At 41.2% G+C, this 17,045-nt stretch overlaps 1 protein-coding gene across 1 annotated transcript in view; it reads left to right on the plus strand.

Annotated features, from left to right (window-relative positions):
* Window positions 1-17,045, plus strand: part of LOC117510012 (whirlin-like) — a 274,252-nt gene that overhangs the window by 235,565 nt on the left and 21,642 nt on the right. The window contains exons 8-9 of the mRNA XM_034169619.1: window positions 10,290-10,995; window positions 11,132-11,307. Of these exons, the coding sequence (XP_034025510.1) occupies window positions 10,290-10,995; window positions 11,132-11,307 (882 nt within the window). The remainder of the gene's footprint in view (window positions 1-10,289; window positions 10,996-11,131; window positions 11,308-17,045) is intronic.

The raw sequence follows: 17,045 nt of genomic DNA on the forward strand, positions 1-17,045 counted from the left end.
CTGAATGTGTTGCTGATAGCGTGTGTCTTTTGAAAGACATTGTTGTAACTGCTGACTTACCTCACATCTTCTTTGCTTCACAGAGAGTCAGTTTGTCGTGTCCACCTGGGGGGTGTTTGTCTGGTGGTAGTGGGTCCAGGAGCGCCGGACTTCTCTCCTTGCGGGCGCTGGAGAGCGTGCCAGCAGTCACTCCTCCAGAAGGACGTTGGTTTTGGTTTTGTACATTTTATTTAGGCACAGGTGAAAAATAAATTGTTTTTGTTGTTGGAACCACTTTCTGGTTATTTTTAGCGCTGGGTTCTGTCTGACGCAGGTTCGCTCCTCAACCCGCGTCGACACATAATCTCACATGCATTTCTTCTGTCGTGAATGTACTGAGATTACCCATAATGCACCTGGACACAGCATGTCCACACTAAAACCTTCAAAATTAGTGCGTTACTTTAAAACAAAAACATATATCTGATATTTTCACTTTATAAAACTTCAGACGTGACGTTAATTTAAATAACTTGTTCGAAATTAGTTTGGTTAAAATTTTAACCATAAGTTAAAACTGTATGCCTCTGGATGACTTGGGTGCTATTGCCAGCATATCAGTATGGGGTTAAAAGAAAATAGCTTTATTTTATTTATTTATTTATTTTTTTGTGTGGCTAGTTCTCCTTTGTCTGCAAAGGATAGAGCGGTTTAGTCTAGAACCAGCTTTCCTCTGTTTGCAGAGGATAGAACTGCACACATGTACTACAAAACATTTAACAAATCGGTACTCAACTGATTTTAGACATAATAAATACATGTAACTGTTAGGCTTTGTTCAAGCCTGCAAAAATATGTTAGCAGTCTAAAAATTATCAGACCAAAACCTATTGGAAGATAATTGGCCCAATGATGGTTTTCAAAGTTATCTGAAAAGCTAATCCGATAATGAAAACATTAGCTTTGATAATTAGCGGATTAGCGGAACTGTGCCCACCACTGATCCTCTACTCTGATTGGCTGTTGCTGTGTGTTCCCCATCATCCTTTGCGCACATCGGGGGAAGCCCCCACATGATCTATGATGTTGCTATGGTCGCTACTGAACATAGTTCAAGGCCATCTGTTCATTTTAATTTTTTCCCCTCAGTTGACCTATTAATGAATTTTTCTGAAACAACACAAGTTGTGATCATATTGTTATGAATCCCCTGTTTAAAAGCGAATAAATAAAATTATAGTGGTGCCAAAGACAATTATGTTCATGACTGAAATCTTAAAAATCCCAAAGACCTTATACACTTTTAAGAACTGGGAGTTTAATATGTATAGGAAAAAAATCTCTGTGATTGTATTAACCTCAACAAATGATACATTTTTTTCCTCTTGGAGGTTCTGAAGCCTTGCAAAACACTGTTCTACCATTTTTTACAGAGCCTCTTTAATTAAAATGCTTTTGGGAAACACTGATTTAATGAGCTACATAACTGTGATGCTTTGATCTTAGCCTCAAGATGCTTTCGGGAAATAGGCTCCTGGTGGGCAGAAGTACATGTTTCCATAGGGACTGAACCAGCAAACCTTTTGTGGTGTTTCAGAGGAGTCATCGTTGGGTGTAGGTTTAGGGACATTTAGTCACGTCCCTCGTGATGCGAAGCAAGGTGGGGGTGTTGCTATTATTTATAAATCTAGGTTTAGCTGTTGGAGGTCCAAATATCACTCGTTTGAACATGTGATTCTCCACTCTGCCCATGATGCCACATATTGCCAAGGTCAGAAGTATAAAAATCAGCCGTATTACTTTGTCACTGACTGTATATAGGCCTCCTGGCCCATACTCTGAATTCTTAGATGAATTTGGTGTGTTCATCTCTAACCTGTCCACTAGTGCAAATAACATTCTGATCATTGGTGACTTTAACATTCATATAAATATAAGAATATAAAATATAAGAATTCATCATAGTACAGAAACAGCATTAGTGAAGGTTACAAATGATCTTCTTATGGCCTCGGACAGTGGACTCATCTCTGTGCTTGTTCTGTTAGACCTCAGTGCTGCTTTTGATACTGTTGACCATAAAATTTTATTACAGAGATTAGAGCATGCCATAGGTATTAAAGGCACTGCACTGCGGTGGTTTGAATCATATTTGTCTAATAGATTACAATTTGTTCATGTAAATGGGGAATCTTCTTCACAGACTAAAGTTAATTATGGAGTTCCACAAGGTTCTGTGCTAGGACCAATTTTATTCACTTTATACATGCTTCCCTTAGGCAGTATTATTAGACGGTATTGTTTAAATTTTCATTGTTACGCAGATGATACCCAGCTTTATCTATCCATGAAGCCAGAGGACACACACCAATTAGCTAAACTGCAGGATTGTCTTACAGACATAAAGACATGGATGACCTCTAATTTCCTGCTTTTAAACTCAGATAAAACTGAAGTTATTGTACTTGGCCCCACAAATCTTAGAAACATGGTGTCTAATCAGATCCTTACTCTGGATGGCATTACCCTGACCTCTAGTAATACTGTGAGAAATCTTGGAGTCATTTTTGATCAGGATATGTCATTCAAAGCGCATATTAAACAAATATGTAGGACTGCTTTTTTTGCATTTACGCAATATCTCTAAAATTACAAAGGTCTTGTCTCAGAGTGATGCTGAAAAACTAATTCATGCATTTATTTCCTCTAGGCTGGACTATTGTAATTAATTATTATCAGGTTGTCCTAAAAGTTCCCTAAAAAGCCTTCAGTTAATTCAAAATGCTGCAGCTAGAGTACTGACGGGGTCTAGAAGGAGAGAGCATATCTCACCCATATTGGCCTCTCTTCATTGGCTTCCTGTTAATTCTAGAATAGAATTTAAAATTCTTCTTCTTACTTATAAGGTTTTGAATAATCAGGTCCCATCTTATCTTAGGGACCTCGTAGTACCATATCACCCCAATAGAGCGCTTCGCTCTCAGACTGCAGGCTTACTTGTAGTTCCTAGGGTTTATAAGAGTAGAATGGGAGGCAGAGCCTTCAGCTTTCAGGCTCCTCTCCTGTGGAACCAGCTCCCAATTCAGATCAGGGAGACAGACACCCTCTCTACTTTTAAGATTAGGCTTAAAACTTTCCTTTTTGCTAAAGCTTATAGTTAGGGCTGGATCAGGTGACCCTGAACCATCCCTTAGTTATGCTGCTATAGACTTAGACTACTGGGGGGTTCCCACGATGCACTGTTTCTTTCTCTTTTGCTCTGTATGCACCACTCTGCATTTAATCATTAGTGATCGATCTCTGCTCCCCTCCACAGCATGTCTTTTTCCTGGTTCTCTGCCTCAGCCCCAACCAGTCCCAGCAGAAGACTGCCCCTCCCTGAGCCTGGTTCTGCTGGAGGTTTCTTCCTGTTAAAAGGGAGTTTTTCCTTCCCACTGTAGCCAAGTGCTTGCTCACAGGGGGTCGTTTTGACCGTTGGGGTTTTACATAATTATTGTATGGCCTTGCCTTGCAGTATAAGGCGCCTTGGGGCAACTGTTTGTTGTGATTTGGCGCTATATAAAAAAAAATTGATTGATTGATTGATATAAATAAGCCTTCTGATCCCCTTGGCAAATCATTTATGGAAATTGTGGATGCATTAGGATTTCAGCAATGCATTCAGGACTCAACGCGCATTAGTGGAAATAACCTGGATTTTGTTCTTGCACGTGGTATTGCTGTCACAAATATTGACATCATGCCTCTTACATCAGCAGAGGTGTCAAATCCAGCTTCAGAAAGTAAAAGTCCAGCCACATATTTGTTCCATCTTCCCACTAAACCAGCTGATTGTACTTAATTCAGCTCTTCAGGCAGGTGGATGAGCTAATTATTGAGATCACCTGTTTTAGGTGCACAGGTAGAAGCAACACATGGAAGGGTTTTTACTTTCTGAATCGGATTTGACACCTCTGTACATCAGTGGTCTCTGATCACTCATTAAGTTTACAGTTTTGCTGCTGTGTTTAGTGGAACAATAACCTTATTTATCACTACGGTGACGCATCAACTCCTCAATTATGACTGAACTTGAAGCTAGAATGCCTGATGTCTTAGCTTCACATTTGGAAAATGCCCAATCAGTAGACACTCTTGTGGATAGTTTAAACTCAGCACTCAAAATTACACTCGACAAGATTGTGCCACCTATATTAAAACCACACACCCCAAAACACAGTCACCTTGGTTCAATGATTACCTGCGCGACGTCAAGCATAAGGCAAGAGGTCTAGAACGGAACTGGTGTAGTTCAAAATTAGAAGTATTCCACCTTGCGTGGCGTGATGCTATATTAGACTATAAGCATGCATTATTGGCTACAAAGCGGACTTGCTACTCTGATTTGATCAACAAAAACAAGCATAACTCAAAGTTCTTGTTTGACATGGTGGCAACACTTATTCATGGACAACCACCTGTAGTTCGCTCTCCTTTTAGAGCACAAGATTTCCTGGATTACTTCGAGAAGAAAATAATCAATCAATCAATCAATCAATTTTTTATATAGCGCCAAATCACAACAAACAGTTGCCCCAAGGCGCTTTATATTGTAAGGCAAGGCCATACAATAATTACGTAAAACCCCAACAGTCAAAACGACCCCCTGTGAGCAAGCACTTGGCTACAGTGGGAAGGAAAAACTCCCTTTTAACAGGAAGAAACCTCCAGCAGAACCAGGCTCAGGGAGGGGCAGTCTTCTGCTGGGACTGGTTGGGGCTGAGGGAGAGAACCAGGAAAAAGACATGCTGTGGAGGGGAGCAGAGATCGATCACTAATGATTAAATGCAGAGTGGTGCATACAGAGCAAAAAGAGAAAAAAACAGTGCATCATGGGAACCCCCCAGCAGTCTACGTCTATAGCAGCATAACTAAGGGATGGTTCAGGGTCACCTGATCCAGCCCTAACTATAAGCTTTAGCAAAAAGGAAAGTTTTAAGCTTAATCTTAAAAGTAGAGAGGGTGTCTGTCTCCCTGATCTGAATTGGGAGCTGGTTCCACAGGAGAGGAGCCTGAAAGCTGAAGGCTCTGCCTCCCATTCTACTCTTACAAACCCTAGGAACTACAAGTAAGCCTGCAGTCTGAGAGCGAAGTGCTCTATTGGGGTGATATGGTACTACGAGGTCCCTAAGATAAGATGGGACCTGATTATTCAAAACCTTATAAGTAAGAAGAAGAATTTTAAATTCTATTCTAGAATTAACAGGAAGCCAATGAAGAGAGGCCAATATGGGTGAGATATGCTCTCTCCTTCCAGTCCCCGTTAGTACTCTAGCTGCAGCATTTTGAATTAACTGAAGGCTTTTCAGGGAACTTTTAGGACAACCTGATAATAATGAATTACAATAGTCCAGCCTAGAGGAAATAAATGCATGAATTAGTTTTTCAGCATCACTCTGAGACAAGACCTTTCTAATTTTAGAGATATTGCGTAAATGCAAAAAAGCAGTCCTACATATTTGTTTAATATGCGCTTTGAATGACATATCCTGATCAAAAATGACTCCAAGATTTCTCACAGTATTACTAGAGGTCAGGGTAATGCCATCCAGAGTAAGGATCTGGTTAGACACCATGTTTCTAAGATTTGTGGGGCCAAGTACAATAACTTCAGTTTTATCTGAGTTTAAAAGCAGGAAATTAGAGGTCATCCATGTCTTTATGTCTGTAAGACAATCCTGCAGTTTAACTAATTGGTGTGTGTCCTCTGGCTTCATGGATAGATAAAGCTGGGTATCATCTGCGTAACAATGAAAATTTAAACAATACCGTCTAATAATACTGCCTAAGGGAAGCATGTATAAAGTGAATAAAATTGGTCCTAGCACAGAACCTTGTGGAACTCCATAATTAACCTTAGTCTGTGAAGAAGATTCCCCATTTACATGAACAAATTGTAATCTATTAGACAAATATGATTCAAACCACCGCAGCGCAGTGCCTTTAATACCTATGGCATGCTCTAATCTCTGTAATAAAATTTTATGGTCAACAGTATCAAAAGCAGCACTGAGGTCTAACAGAACAAGCACAGAGATGAGTCCACTGTCTGAGGCCATAAGAAGATCATTTGTAACCTTCACTAATGCTGTTTCTGTACTATGATGAATTCTAAAACCTGACTGAAATTCTTCAAATAGACCATTCCTCTGCAGATGATCAGTTAGCTGTTTTACAACTACCCTTTCAAGAATTTTTGAGAGAAAAGGAAGGTTGGAGATTGGCCTATAATTAGCTAAGATAGCTGGGTCAAGTGATGGCTTTTTAAGTAATGTTTTAATTACTGCCACCTTAAAAGCCTGTGGTACATAGCCAACTAACAAAGATAGATTGATCATATTTAAGATCGAAGCATTAAATAATGGTAGGGCTTCCTTGAGCAGCCTGGTAGGAATGGGGTCTAATAGACATGTTGATGGTTTGGATGAAGTAACTAATGAAAATAACTCAGACAGAACAATCTGAGAGAAAGAGTCTAACCAAATACCGTCATCACTGAAAGCAGCCAAAGATAACGATACGTCTTTGGGATGGTTATGAGTAATTTTTTCTCTAATAGTTAAAATTTTGTTAGCAAAGAAAGTCATGAAGTCATTACTAGTTAAAGTTAATGGAATACTCAGCTCAATAGAGCTCTGACTCTTTGTCAGCCTGGCTACAGTGCTGAAAAGAAACCTGGGGTTGTTCTTATTTTCTTCAATTAGTGATGAGTAGAAAGATGTCCTAGCTTTACGGAGGGCTTTTTTATAGAGCAACAGACTCTTTTTCCAGGCTAAATGAAGATCTTCTAAATTAGTGAGACGCCATTTCCTCTCCAACTTACGGGTTATCTGCTTTAAGCTACGAGTTTGTGAGTTATACCACGGAGTCAGGCACTTCTGATTTAAAGCTCTCTTTTTCAGAGGAGCTACAGCATCCAGAGTTGTCTTCAATGAGGATGTAAAACTATTGACGAGATACTCTATCTCACTTACAGAGTTTAGGTAGCTACTCTGCACTGTGTTGGTATATGGCATTAGAGAACATAAAGAAGGAATCATATCCTTAAACCTAGTTACAGCGCTTTCTGAAAGACTTCTAGTGTAATGAAACTTATTCCCCACTGCTGGGTAGTCCATCAGAGTAAATGTAAATGTTATTAAGAAATGATCAGACAGAAGGGAGTTTTCAGGGAATACTGTTAAGTCTTCTATTTCCATACCATAAGTCAGAACAAGATCTAAGATATGATTAAAGTGGTGGGTGGACTCATTTACATTTTGAGCAAAGCCAATAGAGTCTAATAATAGATTAAATGCAGTGTTGAGGCTGTCATCCTCAGCATCTGTGTGGATGTTAAAATCGCCCACTATAATTATCTTATCTGAGCTAAGCACTAAGTCAGACAAAAGGTCTGAAAATTCACAGAGAAACTCACAGTAACGACCAGGTGGACGATAGATAATAACAAATAAAACTGGTTTTTGGGACTTCCAATTTGGATGGACAAGACTAAGAGTCAAGCTTTCAAATGAATTAAAGCTCTGTCTGGTTTTTTGATTAATTAATAAGCTGGAATGGAAGATTGCTGCTAATCCTCCGCCCCGGCCCGTGCTACGAGCATTCTGGCAGTTAGTGTGACTCGGGGGTGTTGACTCATTTAAACTAACATATTCATCCTGCTGTAACCAGGTTTCTGTAAGGCAGAATAAATCAATATGTTGATCAATTATTATATCATTTACTAACAGGGACTTAGAAGAGAGAGACCTAATGTTTAATAGACCACATTTAACTGTTTTAGTCTGTGGTGCAATTGAAGGTGCTATATTATTTTTTCTTTTTGAATTTTTATGCTTAAATAGATTTTTGCTGGTTATTGGTGGTCTGGGAGCAGGCGCCGTCTCTACGGGGATGGGGTAATGAGGGGATGGCAGGGGGAGAGAAGCTGCAGAGAGGTGTGTAAGACTACAACTCTGCTTCCTGGTCCCAACCCTGGATAGTCACGGTTTGGAGGATTTAAGAAAATTGGTCAGATTTCTAGAAATGAGAGCTGCTCCATCCAAAGTGGGATGGATGCCGTCTCTCCTAACAAGACCAGATTTTCCCCAGAAGCTTTGCCAATTATCTATGAAGCCCACCTCATTTTTTGGACACCACTCAGACAGCCAGCAATTCAAGGAGAACATGCGGCTAAACATGTCACTCCCGGTTTGATTGGGGAGGGGCCCAGAGAAAACTACAGAGTCCGACATTGTTTTTGCAAAGTTACACACCGATTCAATGTTAATTTTAGTGACCTCCGATTGGCGTAACCGGGTGTCATTACTGCCGACGTGAATTACAATCTTACCAAATTTACGCTTAGCCTTAGCCAGCAGTTTCAAATTTCCTTCAATGTCGCCTGCTCTGGCCCCCGGAAGACAATTGACTATGGTTGCTGATGTCGCTAACTTCACATTTCTCAAAACAGAGTCGCCAATAACCAGAGTTTGATCCTCGGCGGTGTGTCGCCGAGTGGGGAAAAACAGTTAGAAATGTGAACGGGTTGGCGGTGTACACAGGGCTTCTGTTTAGAACCGAAACATTAGGTTAAACATATCCCAGCATGCCTTAACCCAGCCACTACACCCTGCTATTGAGGTGAGCGCCATTACTGAGATATTACCTAGATTTACAGAATTTGATAGTATCTCACTAGACATGCTGACGAAACTTGTAACGTCTACAAAAAGTGCAACCTGCTTATTTGATCCAAAACCAACAAAACTGTTTAAGGACCTGTGGCCCACTCTTGAGCCGACTGTGCTGGAAATTAATAATCTCTCATTAATGTCTGGATCTGTTCCTAAATGTTTCAAATCTGCAGTGATTAAACCATTACTTAAAGTAGACCTTCATTGAAATAGATGTGGTCAGATCTCAGAAGGAAATATCTGATATATATTTATAAGACCCTTATGAATACAGTAAAGTAAATTTGTAAACCCAAATTTGTAATTCACCGGAGAAATCTTTCTTTAAAAATGACAAATTTGCAGCTAAAATTTGGCCCTCCACGAAAATTGTTTGTACATCCGGGACATTGCCGTGACGCAAGGGAGAAGACGGCGCGCTAGCGCCTTCAGTCCGATCCCGCGCGTTGAGTGAATGCAATACTAGCTATTTCTCATTTGAAATTGATTTTATCTGTTAGTAATGTTACTGTTATACACATCCTGGTTTCAACATCCAAAGGTAAGGTGCAATGAATGCGAGATACAGCTCTGCATGCTCAGATCAGCGGCGACATTGACAGCGGGTGACGTTCTTCCCCAATCCTTACACCTTGCTCTCACTGCCTCCGATGCGCTTACCGAGACTTTTATCTTCGATTTGAAAATCAGAAATTTATTGCACGGACAGGTGTTTTTAAAGATACTTTGTCTATGTCTCTGGCATTTTCTATTGATGTGGATGATGTGGCAAATGTTTTTAAGAAAACTAAGGCTAAGAGCCCTGGACCTGACAATATCTGTGGCAAAGTATTAAAACCTTGTGCAGATCAGTTGAGCAGCATTTTTCATTATATTTTTTCACTGTCTCTTGAGCTGCACAAAGTACCTAAGCTTTGGAAACATTCAGTTATTGTTCCATTAGCAAAGAGTGGCTCCCCTAAAGTACTTAATGATTTCAGGCCTGTAGCTTTGACTTCTTTAGTAATGAAGACTTTTGAGAAGATCATCAGGTCTGAAATTTTGTTGCATGTTAAACAACAGCTTGACTCACTGCAGTTTGCATACAGAACTGGCAGAGGTGTCGAGGATGCAGTGGTAACATTATTGCACTTTTTGTTTAGGCATGTGGGGGGGCAGAAGACACATGTCAGACTCTCTGTTTCAGGTGCGGCTCCATCCAGAGATGGATGTGGTGTCTTCTTTGGAAACTCTCCTGTCCTGTGCACCAGAAACATTTCCTGTATATTCGTTTTGTGAATTGTTTTCTAATTTCTGTCTTTAGCATGACCCAAGCAGAGGGTCGCCCCTTTGAGTCTGGTCTGCTTGAGGTTTCTTCCTCAAATCCTCAGAGGGAGTTTTTTGTTACCACTGTCACCTGTGTGCTTGCTCTGGGGGTTGGTAAGGTTAGACCTTACTTGTGTAAAGTGCCTTGAGGCAACTTTGTTGTGATTTGGCACTATATAAATGAAATTAAATTAAATTAGGTTTGCAGTCTGTGATTCCTCTTCATCTTCTTGTATCATTGTGTTTAGAAATGAATTAGAGATGAGATGTTAATTGTTGCCTTATTTGTAGTTGCAGGATGAAATGCAGGCTTCGTGTGCATCTCCTCCATCTTTCAGGCCTGCTACTCTTCAAGACCAAAGCAGGTTGTTCATGGAGAAAGATCTGGGTCGAAAGCCTTCAGCCAGGCTGGTGCAGCCGAACCCCAGCCTGCTTTTTACCGGACCGACCCGACTGTTTCAAGAATGCCTACACAAGTCACTCAAATCCCTCCCCACCATACATCAGCCCCCCTCAGCATCCGCTCAACACGTCTGCACTGGTACCACCCACCACACGTCCGTCAATTTACGCCATCACCCCTGTCAAGGTTCCATCGAGCTATCTAACTTCGAACACCACTCCCATTTTGCACATCAGTTCCACCTATACCCCACCCATCAAAATCGGCCCATTTCAGGACACTTCACCTGTCCAGGATTCCTGCATCATTGTGACTTCTCCAGTTCTGCAAAGACTGAGGCAATGGTCAAGTTCTACTCTAGGGCTAGTTCCTATGAGAAGTCCTCCTTCTTCTCAAAATCTGCAGCTTCTTCCAATGTGGCATCTCCCACACCATCACCCAGTCCATCACAATGCCCTTCACCCTGCCCCTCCCTGATCACACCCGCTGCCCCGCCATGCAGTCCTGACCGGCCCTGCTCACCTGCCCTCAACCAAAAGACCAACACAACAGACATGAACCGGTTGTCTGCAGATTCCAGGTGTCAGCAAAGAGGTAGTGATGTGTGTGATTCTGGTGGGTCACACGTACATGCATCAACACATAAGATTATGATGCACATTACAACACTGGTCACATGACCAGCAGCTGGTTTTTGAAAACCTACAGCTGACACCATTGTGTTGTTCAGGTGCTACACTGTCACAGCTGTCCGACAGCGGCCAGACGCTGAGCGAGGACAGCGGTGTGGACATAGCTGAGGCTGGAGGACTCGGCAAGGAAGGCAGCCCTCGACCCAAAAAGAACCAGCAGGGCCATCTGGAGCAGCAAGGACTTCATGCTCTCCCACCAGGAGCCACCAGACCGGTAAGAACCAGCCACTCTTCAACTACCTGTGTTTTTTTTTTTAAAACCCAGATGGTGTCTTGTTCCATTGGGACACCTGCACAGAAAATATGTTCACAGCTCTCTGCCTCACTGAATAATCACTTTAACTAGGTAACAGCAGCCATCGGCATGAAGACAGGAAGGGTTTCAGCAATCTGACATTTGACCTCAATGACTTTGACCTTTAGACCTATGACTGACCCCTGGGTGAAATTTCCAGGGTAAGGGTGCCCTGACACTTGCTCGACTTTGATCTGCGCACTTGCACGGACTTCGTCATGACGATCGCACCCGCTGTGTCCCCAGCTGGACGCCGTGCTTTGTTCCACTGGATGCCCCACATTGTGTGCTGGACGCTGCGTATATAAAATAATTATTTCGTAGCGGTTTAATCATTTTCTCTCAGTGTTGAAAACGTCTCCAATTGCTTCTGGAATCACAGAGGACTGTTCCAGCTGCTGCTTTTCTCTCTTGCGCATGCGCGGTTAATGAGGTGGAGAACGTATTTGGAACCGTTTAAAAAGGTAATTATTTGTAATGTTTATATTGTAATAGTTTGGTAATACAGTTGCATGTTCATTCCTTCTTATGAGTAGCTGTAAAAGTACGTTTATGATAGATTTAACATCTCATTCTAATTGTTCAGATGAGCAGCGCTCTGATGCGGTGCACTGACGCACTCACACACAGTGTTTTTCAACTGTGGTGCAATGTTCACTTGATGTTAATGTAATTAATGCATGATGGAGACTTTGAACATTTCCAAATTTTCTTTGCCAGCTCCTGCACAGCAGAGTGCGTGCAAGTGCGTGGATCAAAGTCATGCAAGTGACAGGGCACCTTAAATATGGAATCTACCTCAGTGTGTCCCGCACTTGGGTTGAAAATTTAATTCTTTGACCTTGACCTTTGCCAAAATTAATTCTTTAAGGGCAATTTCATGGTCATCCTTCAGTGACATAGTACATTTGGTGTAAGTCAGCAACAGGACCGATACAGAACCTGAGGCACGGAGGTGGCGGTCCTTAGCTCCAGATTCCATAAGTCTGCAAACAGACAGGCAGACATGACCTTGAACCTAATGGCTAAAGGCACCTTGACAGTAGCACGCATTTAACCTCCACACTGCTGAGCAATCCGTCATGCCAGTGCGACCTACTTTGTGCTGCTGGATGCTGCGTCATATAAAATAATTATTTCGTAGCAGATTAATCAGTTGCTCTCAGAACTTGGCTGATGAAACCACCTCTAATCACTCCAGAATCACAGAAGGATTTTCTACAGCTGCAGCTGTTCTTGTGCACTTTATGATGTGGAGAACACATTTAGAATAGTCTAAAATGAAATTATTTATATTGTATTGGCTTGGTAAAACAGATGCATTTTCATTCCTTCTTATGTTTTGGCACAGTCATTAAAATTATGTTTATTATAGGTTTAACATCTCATCATAATCGTTCAAATGAGCTGCGCTCTGATGTGCTGCGCTGACGCAATGACTCGTAGTGAAACACAGTGTTTTTAATTGTTTGCACAATGATCACGTGTAATTCACAAAATTAATGTTAATGTAGTGTGCCAGAGATTTTGAACATTTCATAATTTTCTTTGTGCACTTGCACGCAGCCGTGCACAGTTTACAACGAGTTTACAATGAGTTTACTCTCCAGCACAGCAGATTGGGTGCCGGTGCAGGGATCAGATTTGTGCAAGTGTCAAGGCACCTTAACCTTTGGCAAATGTGACCTCACCTGGGCAGAGAACCTTGACTAGACCCACCAACATATGTTCACCAGGTTCGGTACAAACTGGACTGAAAAACAAATATTTTCCTTGGACCCCAATGACCCTGACACTAATCACTGACCTTTGGATAATTTGACCTAGCTGGGCAATTATAGAATGAAAAATCTGATTTTTGATTTCAGTGATCTTGACCCCTGTAAATGACTTAAATTAGATTTTGTTTGGGCTAGTCGCATGGTTGCAGCCTCAGGGTAATGTGAGCTGTCCCACTAGTGCTAATTATCTGTGCCCTTGGAAAAGACACTTAGTAACCTGCATCAGACTGGTGATCCGTCCATGGGGAGTCATAGACTCTCAGAGACTTCACCCTATGGAATCTGGAGATAAGGATCCATCTCTGTGCCTCATGTCCTGTATAGGACTGGCCTGGTCCAGAACCCACCTCAGTATGTGTGCCACGTTTGGGATTATATTTTCCAGATGTTTTGGGAATATCTCAGGATCCCCCGGGAAGAGTTACAATGACTTGGACGAGTGGCTCCTCCCACACGTCCCTATACTTGCCCGAGTCCTGTATCTCCTCCCGGAGGATCCTGAGGTATTCCTAAGTGTGGGATTAGCTGTTTGGTCTTCTGCCACCACGACCTGGACCTGGATAAGTGGTAGAAAATGAATGAGGGGAAAATATGATTGGATGACATTTGGTGGACATGAGGGTGAAAATAAAAAAGTGATCTTCATTTGACCCCAATGACCTTGACACTTGCAAAGTCAAAACCTTTAAAGGAAATTTTGTGGTTGATCATAATCTTCAAATCCATATGAGTGGAAATCATCCAAAGAACCTGTGACAAACAAACAAACAAACAAACAAACAAACAAACAAACACGGCTCAATTTGTAGACTGACGTTTTTGTCAATACGTTATTTAAGATCACAGATTTGAACAAACACAGAGGCCCTGCTGAGGGAACCGTGTGTTTAGCAGCATACGTGTGGTTTTTAAATGCTCAGTGCATCACTGTGAGGTTCTCATCCAACAAACAAACTAATCAGAATGACGAGACAACGACGGCAATCAGGTCAAGTGAAATGATTCTGTTTGATTGAATTAGAGTTTGCCTGGGACGGATGAGATGCTGAGCAGTCGTACTGGATTTCAACAGCAGCAGTCAGAAAGGATTTAATAGGTGTTCAGGGAAGATCTGTTCCTGTTGGGATTTGCTCCCCGTCTGTGCACCATTAAAGATTTTTGTGGATTTGATGTATTGGGGTTTTTCTGTATAAGTTACTTGTTCATGATTGTTTCTTGTGGGTGGTCTGGGCCCCCCTTGTCCCAATCCTTTATCCTCACCTGTTCAGTCTGGTTCCACATTGCTTTAATCCTGAGTATTGGTCATTAGTCCTTAAGTTTTTGTTCTTTTTCACATCATTTATGTTAAGTCCTCTACCCTTGCACTTTACTGAGTTCTTTCTTTGTTTGGGAGTTTATGATTTCACATCATTTATGTTATTATTCTATTTAAATTTAAATTTTAAATTTTAATGAAGAAAAAACTGAAATAATCATTTTGGACCTTAAGGGAAACTGTGATGCCTTTCACAAGGACCTGGACTCCCTTTTACCTTATTTTAAACCTACAGTTTCTAATCTTGGTGTAAAAAAAGTTTTTATCATCTGAGGCTTTTATCCAAGATTAAATCTATTCTATCGTTTAATGATTTTGAACGAGTGATTCATGCTTTTATTTCCACACGTTTGGACTACTGCAATGCACTTTATTTCGGTGTTAACCAGGCTTCCCTGGCACACTTGCACTTGGTCCAGAACGCTGCTGCTCACCTTTTAACAGGCATTAGACGACATGAACACATCACCCCGATCCTCGCTTCTCGTCACTGGCTTCCAGTCAATTTTAGGATACATTTTAAAATTTCATTGTTTGTTTTTAAAGCACTAATTGGATCAGCTCCACAATATATTTCAGATCTTTTACATGTTTACACTCCCTCACGATCTCTTAGGTCAGCTGATCAGCTCCTCCTTATTGTCCCTAAGAGCAATTTAAAAACACGAGGAGATGGAGCCTTTTCTGCAGCGGCCACTCAATTGTGGAACGAGCTACCACTAAAAATAAGGTTGTCCCCCACCCTACCTAGTTTTAAATCTCATCTTAAAACTTATTTTTATTCATTGGTTTTTAACTCAGCGTGAGAGTTGTGTGACCTGTGTTTTTTGTTTTTGTGTCATGTCTGTTTTTGTGTGTATATCACTGTGCAGCACTTTGATAAACTTTTATGTTTTTTGAAATGTGCTATATAAATAAAGTGGTTTGGATTGGATGATATTATTTCCTCTACCTTTGCACTTTATTAACACCTGTTGTGTTTTTGCGTTTATGAGTTTTGCTTCATTTATTGATGGTTGTTTATTTTATTTTTTATGTCACTCACCCTTTGAAATCAGTTGCACTGTTCTGCACCACCTACTATTCTGTTTAGGGTTCAGTCACCTCATGTTTTGTTCATTTCCGTGTGTATCTGCTGCTCATGCTGATTCTCCTCACCTGTAATCATTTAGCTCATCTGGTATTTAACTTGTCACCTGTTAGTCTTTGGTTGTGGGTTCATTTGTCGTCGTTTGTTCTCCATGCACTCAGTGCATATTGTATTTCTCTCAGTGCTTTATCAGTCATCACCTGCTCCGTTACTGTTTTGTGTTCGCGTGCTCAGCTGTTCCCCTGTAGTTGCCGCTGCCTTTTTGGATTAACTTTTGTTTTTGCATTTTATGAATTGTTTGCTCTTGGCTCTGCCAATAAATCACTCTGGGGTTTTGATCGCACACTGCTTGTGGTTTCTGTCTGCTACTCTGGGTTCGTTATTAGAACAAAACCGTAACAGTTCCATTAATCCTGACTGTGGCTTCATGTCACACAGTGAATCGGGGAACTCGACTACTTTCATGTTGAGGACCCCAGCAACTAGAGACATCCAGGTCCAGGAGCAGAGAAAGATTTTTCTTCAAAAAAAGATGGGAAATTTCAGCAATTAGTTTGCCAGAAGACACATGGGAGATTTCTTCTTTTTTCTGGCAAGAAAGAAAAGAATGTTCCAGGTGCTCACTTACATAAGCCACCTCAGGTTTCAACCTCGGAGCCACTGTGCAGCAAACGACTCCCCCCCCCCCCCCCCCCCCCCCCCCCATTTTTTGCAGTCTTGAAGGTCCAGGGGCTTCCTGGACTCTCTGGCGGTGAACTAGGCAGTGACTAGATGTTTGGTACTTGGTCTCTTTGGAGAATCCCGGGGTACCACTGGAATGACTGTGCCAAACGACTTGTTAATTAATGAGACAGATGAGGACCATCACTTGAATTGTGGGGGATCATCAGTTGTGACATTTTGGGAATGAACTGTTCATGTGTCCATCCGCTGACTTGTGCAGAGAGAAGTGGCTGTAAAAGTGATCATTTGGTTGTGTGTTGTACTAAATAGAGCCCTGATTATTGCATTAAATTATTTTGGCTTTGATGTTTTTAATTTATTTCTTGTTGCAGAAATTTCCACTATTAGTTATTGAGCACAATTTTAGGCTTATTTTAAAAAATGTGATGTCATAAAAACAATAAAATGTGTAAAAGGCTTTTTGCCTGCCGCTGTGACTCCTTTATCCACAGAATGTAAATGGGAATAATTTGAATTCTGAACATGCTTCTCACAAGGCTAACATCATTTACTTAGATGGTTGGAATAAATAAATAAATGAATCCCTGTTAGTCACGGTCACATGACTTTCTAAGAGTGTTTGTGTTTTTATGTTAACTGTTTTAGTGTTTTGTTGTTCTGATGAGAACACTCAGATGTACAAACTTTGAATAAACGTGCACACATTCACTCCCGCTGTGCACAAAGAATGTCCAGAATGCAGTGATGTAGATTTTCTGACTTCACTTTACATCTCCATCTGATCCCA

Source organism: Thalassophryne amazonica, chromosome 5, assembly GCF_902500255.1.
Source record: "Thalassophryne amazonica chromosome 5, fThaAma1.1, whole genome shotgun sequence".
Classification (NCBI taxonomy): domain Eukaryota; kingdom Metazoa; phylum Chordata; class Actinopteri; order Batrachoidiformes; family Batrachoididae; genus Thalassophryne; species Thalassophryne amazonica.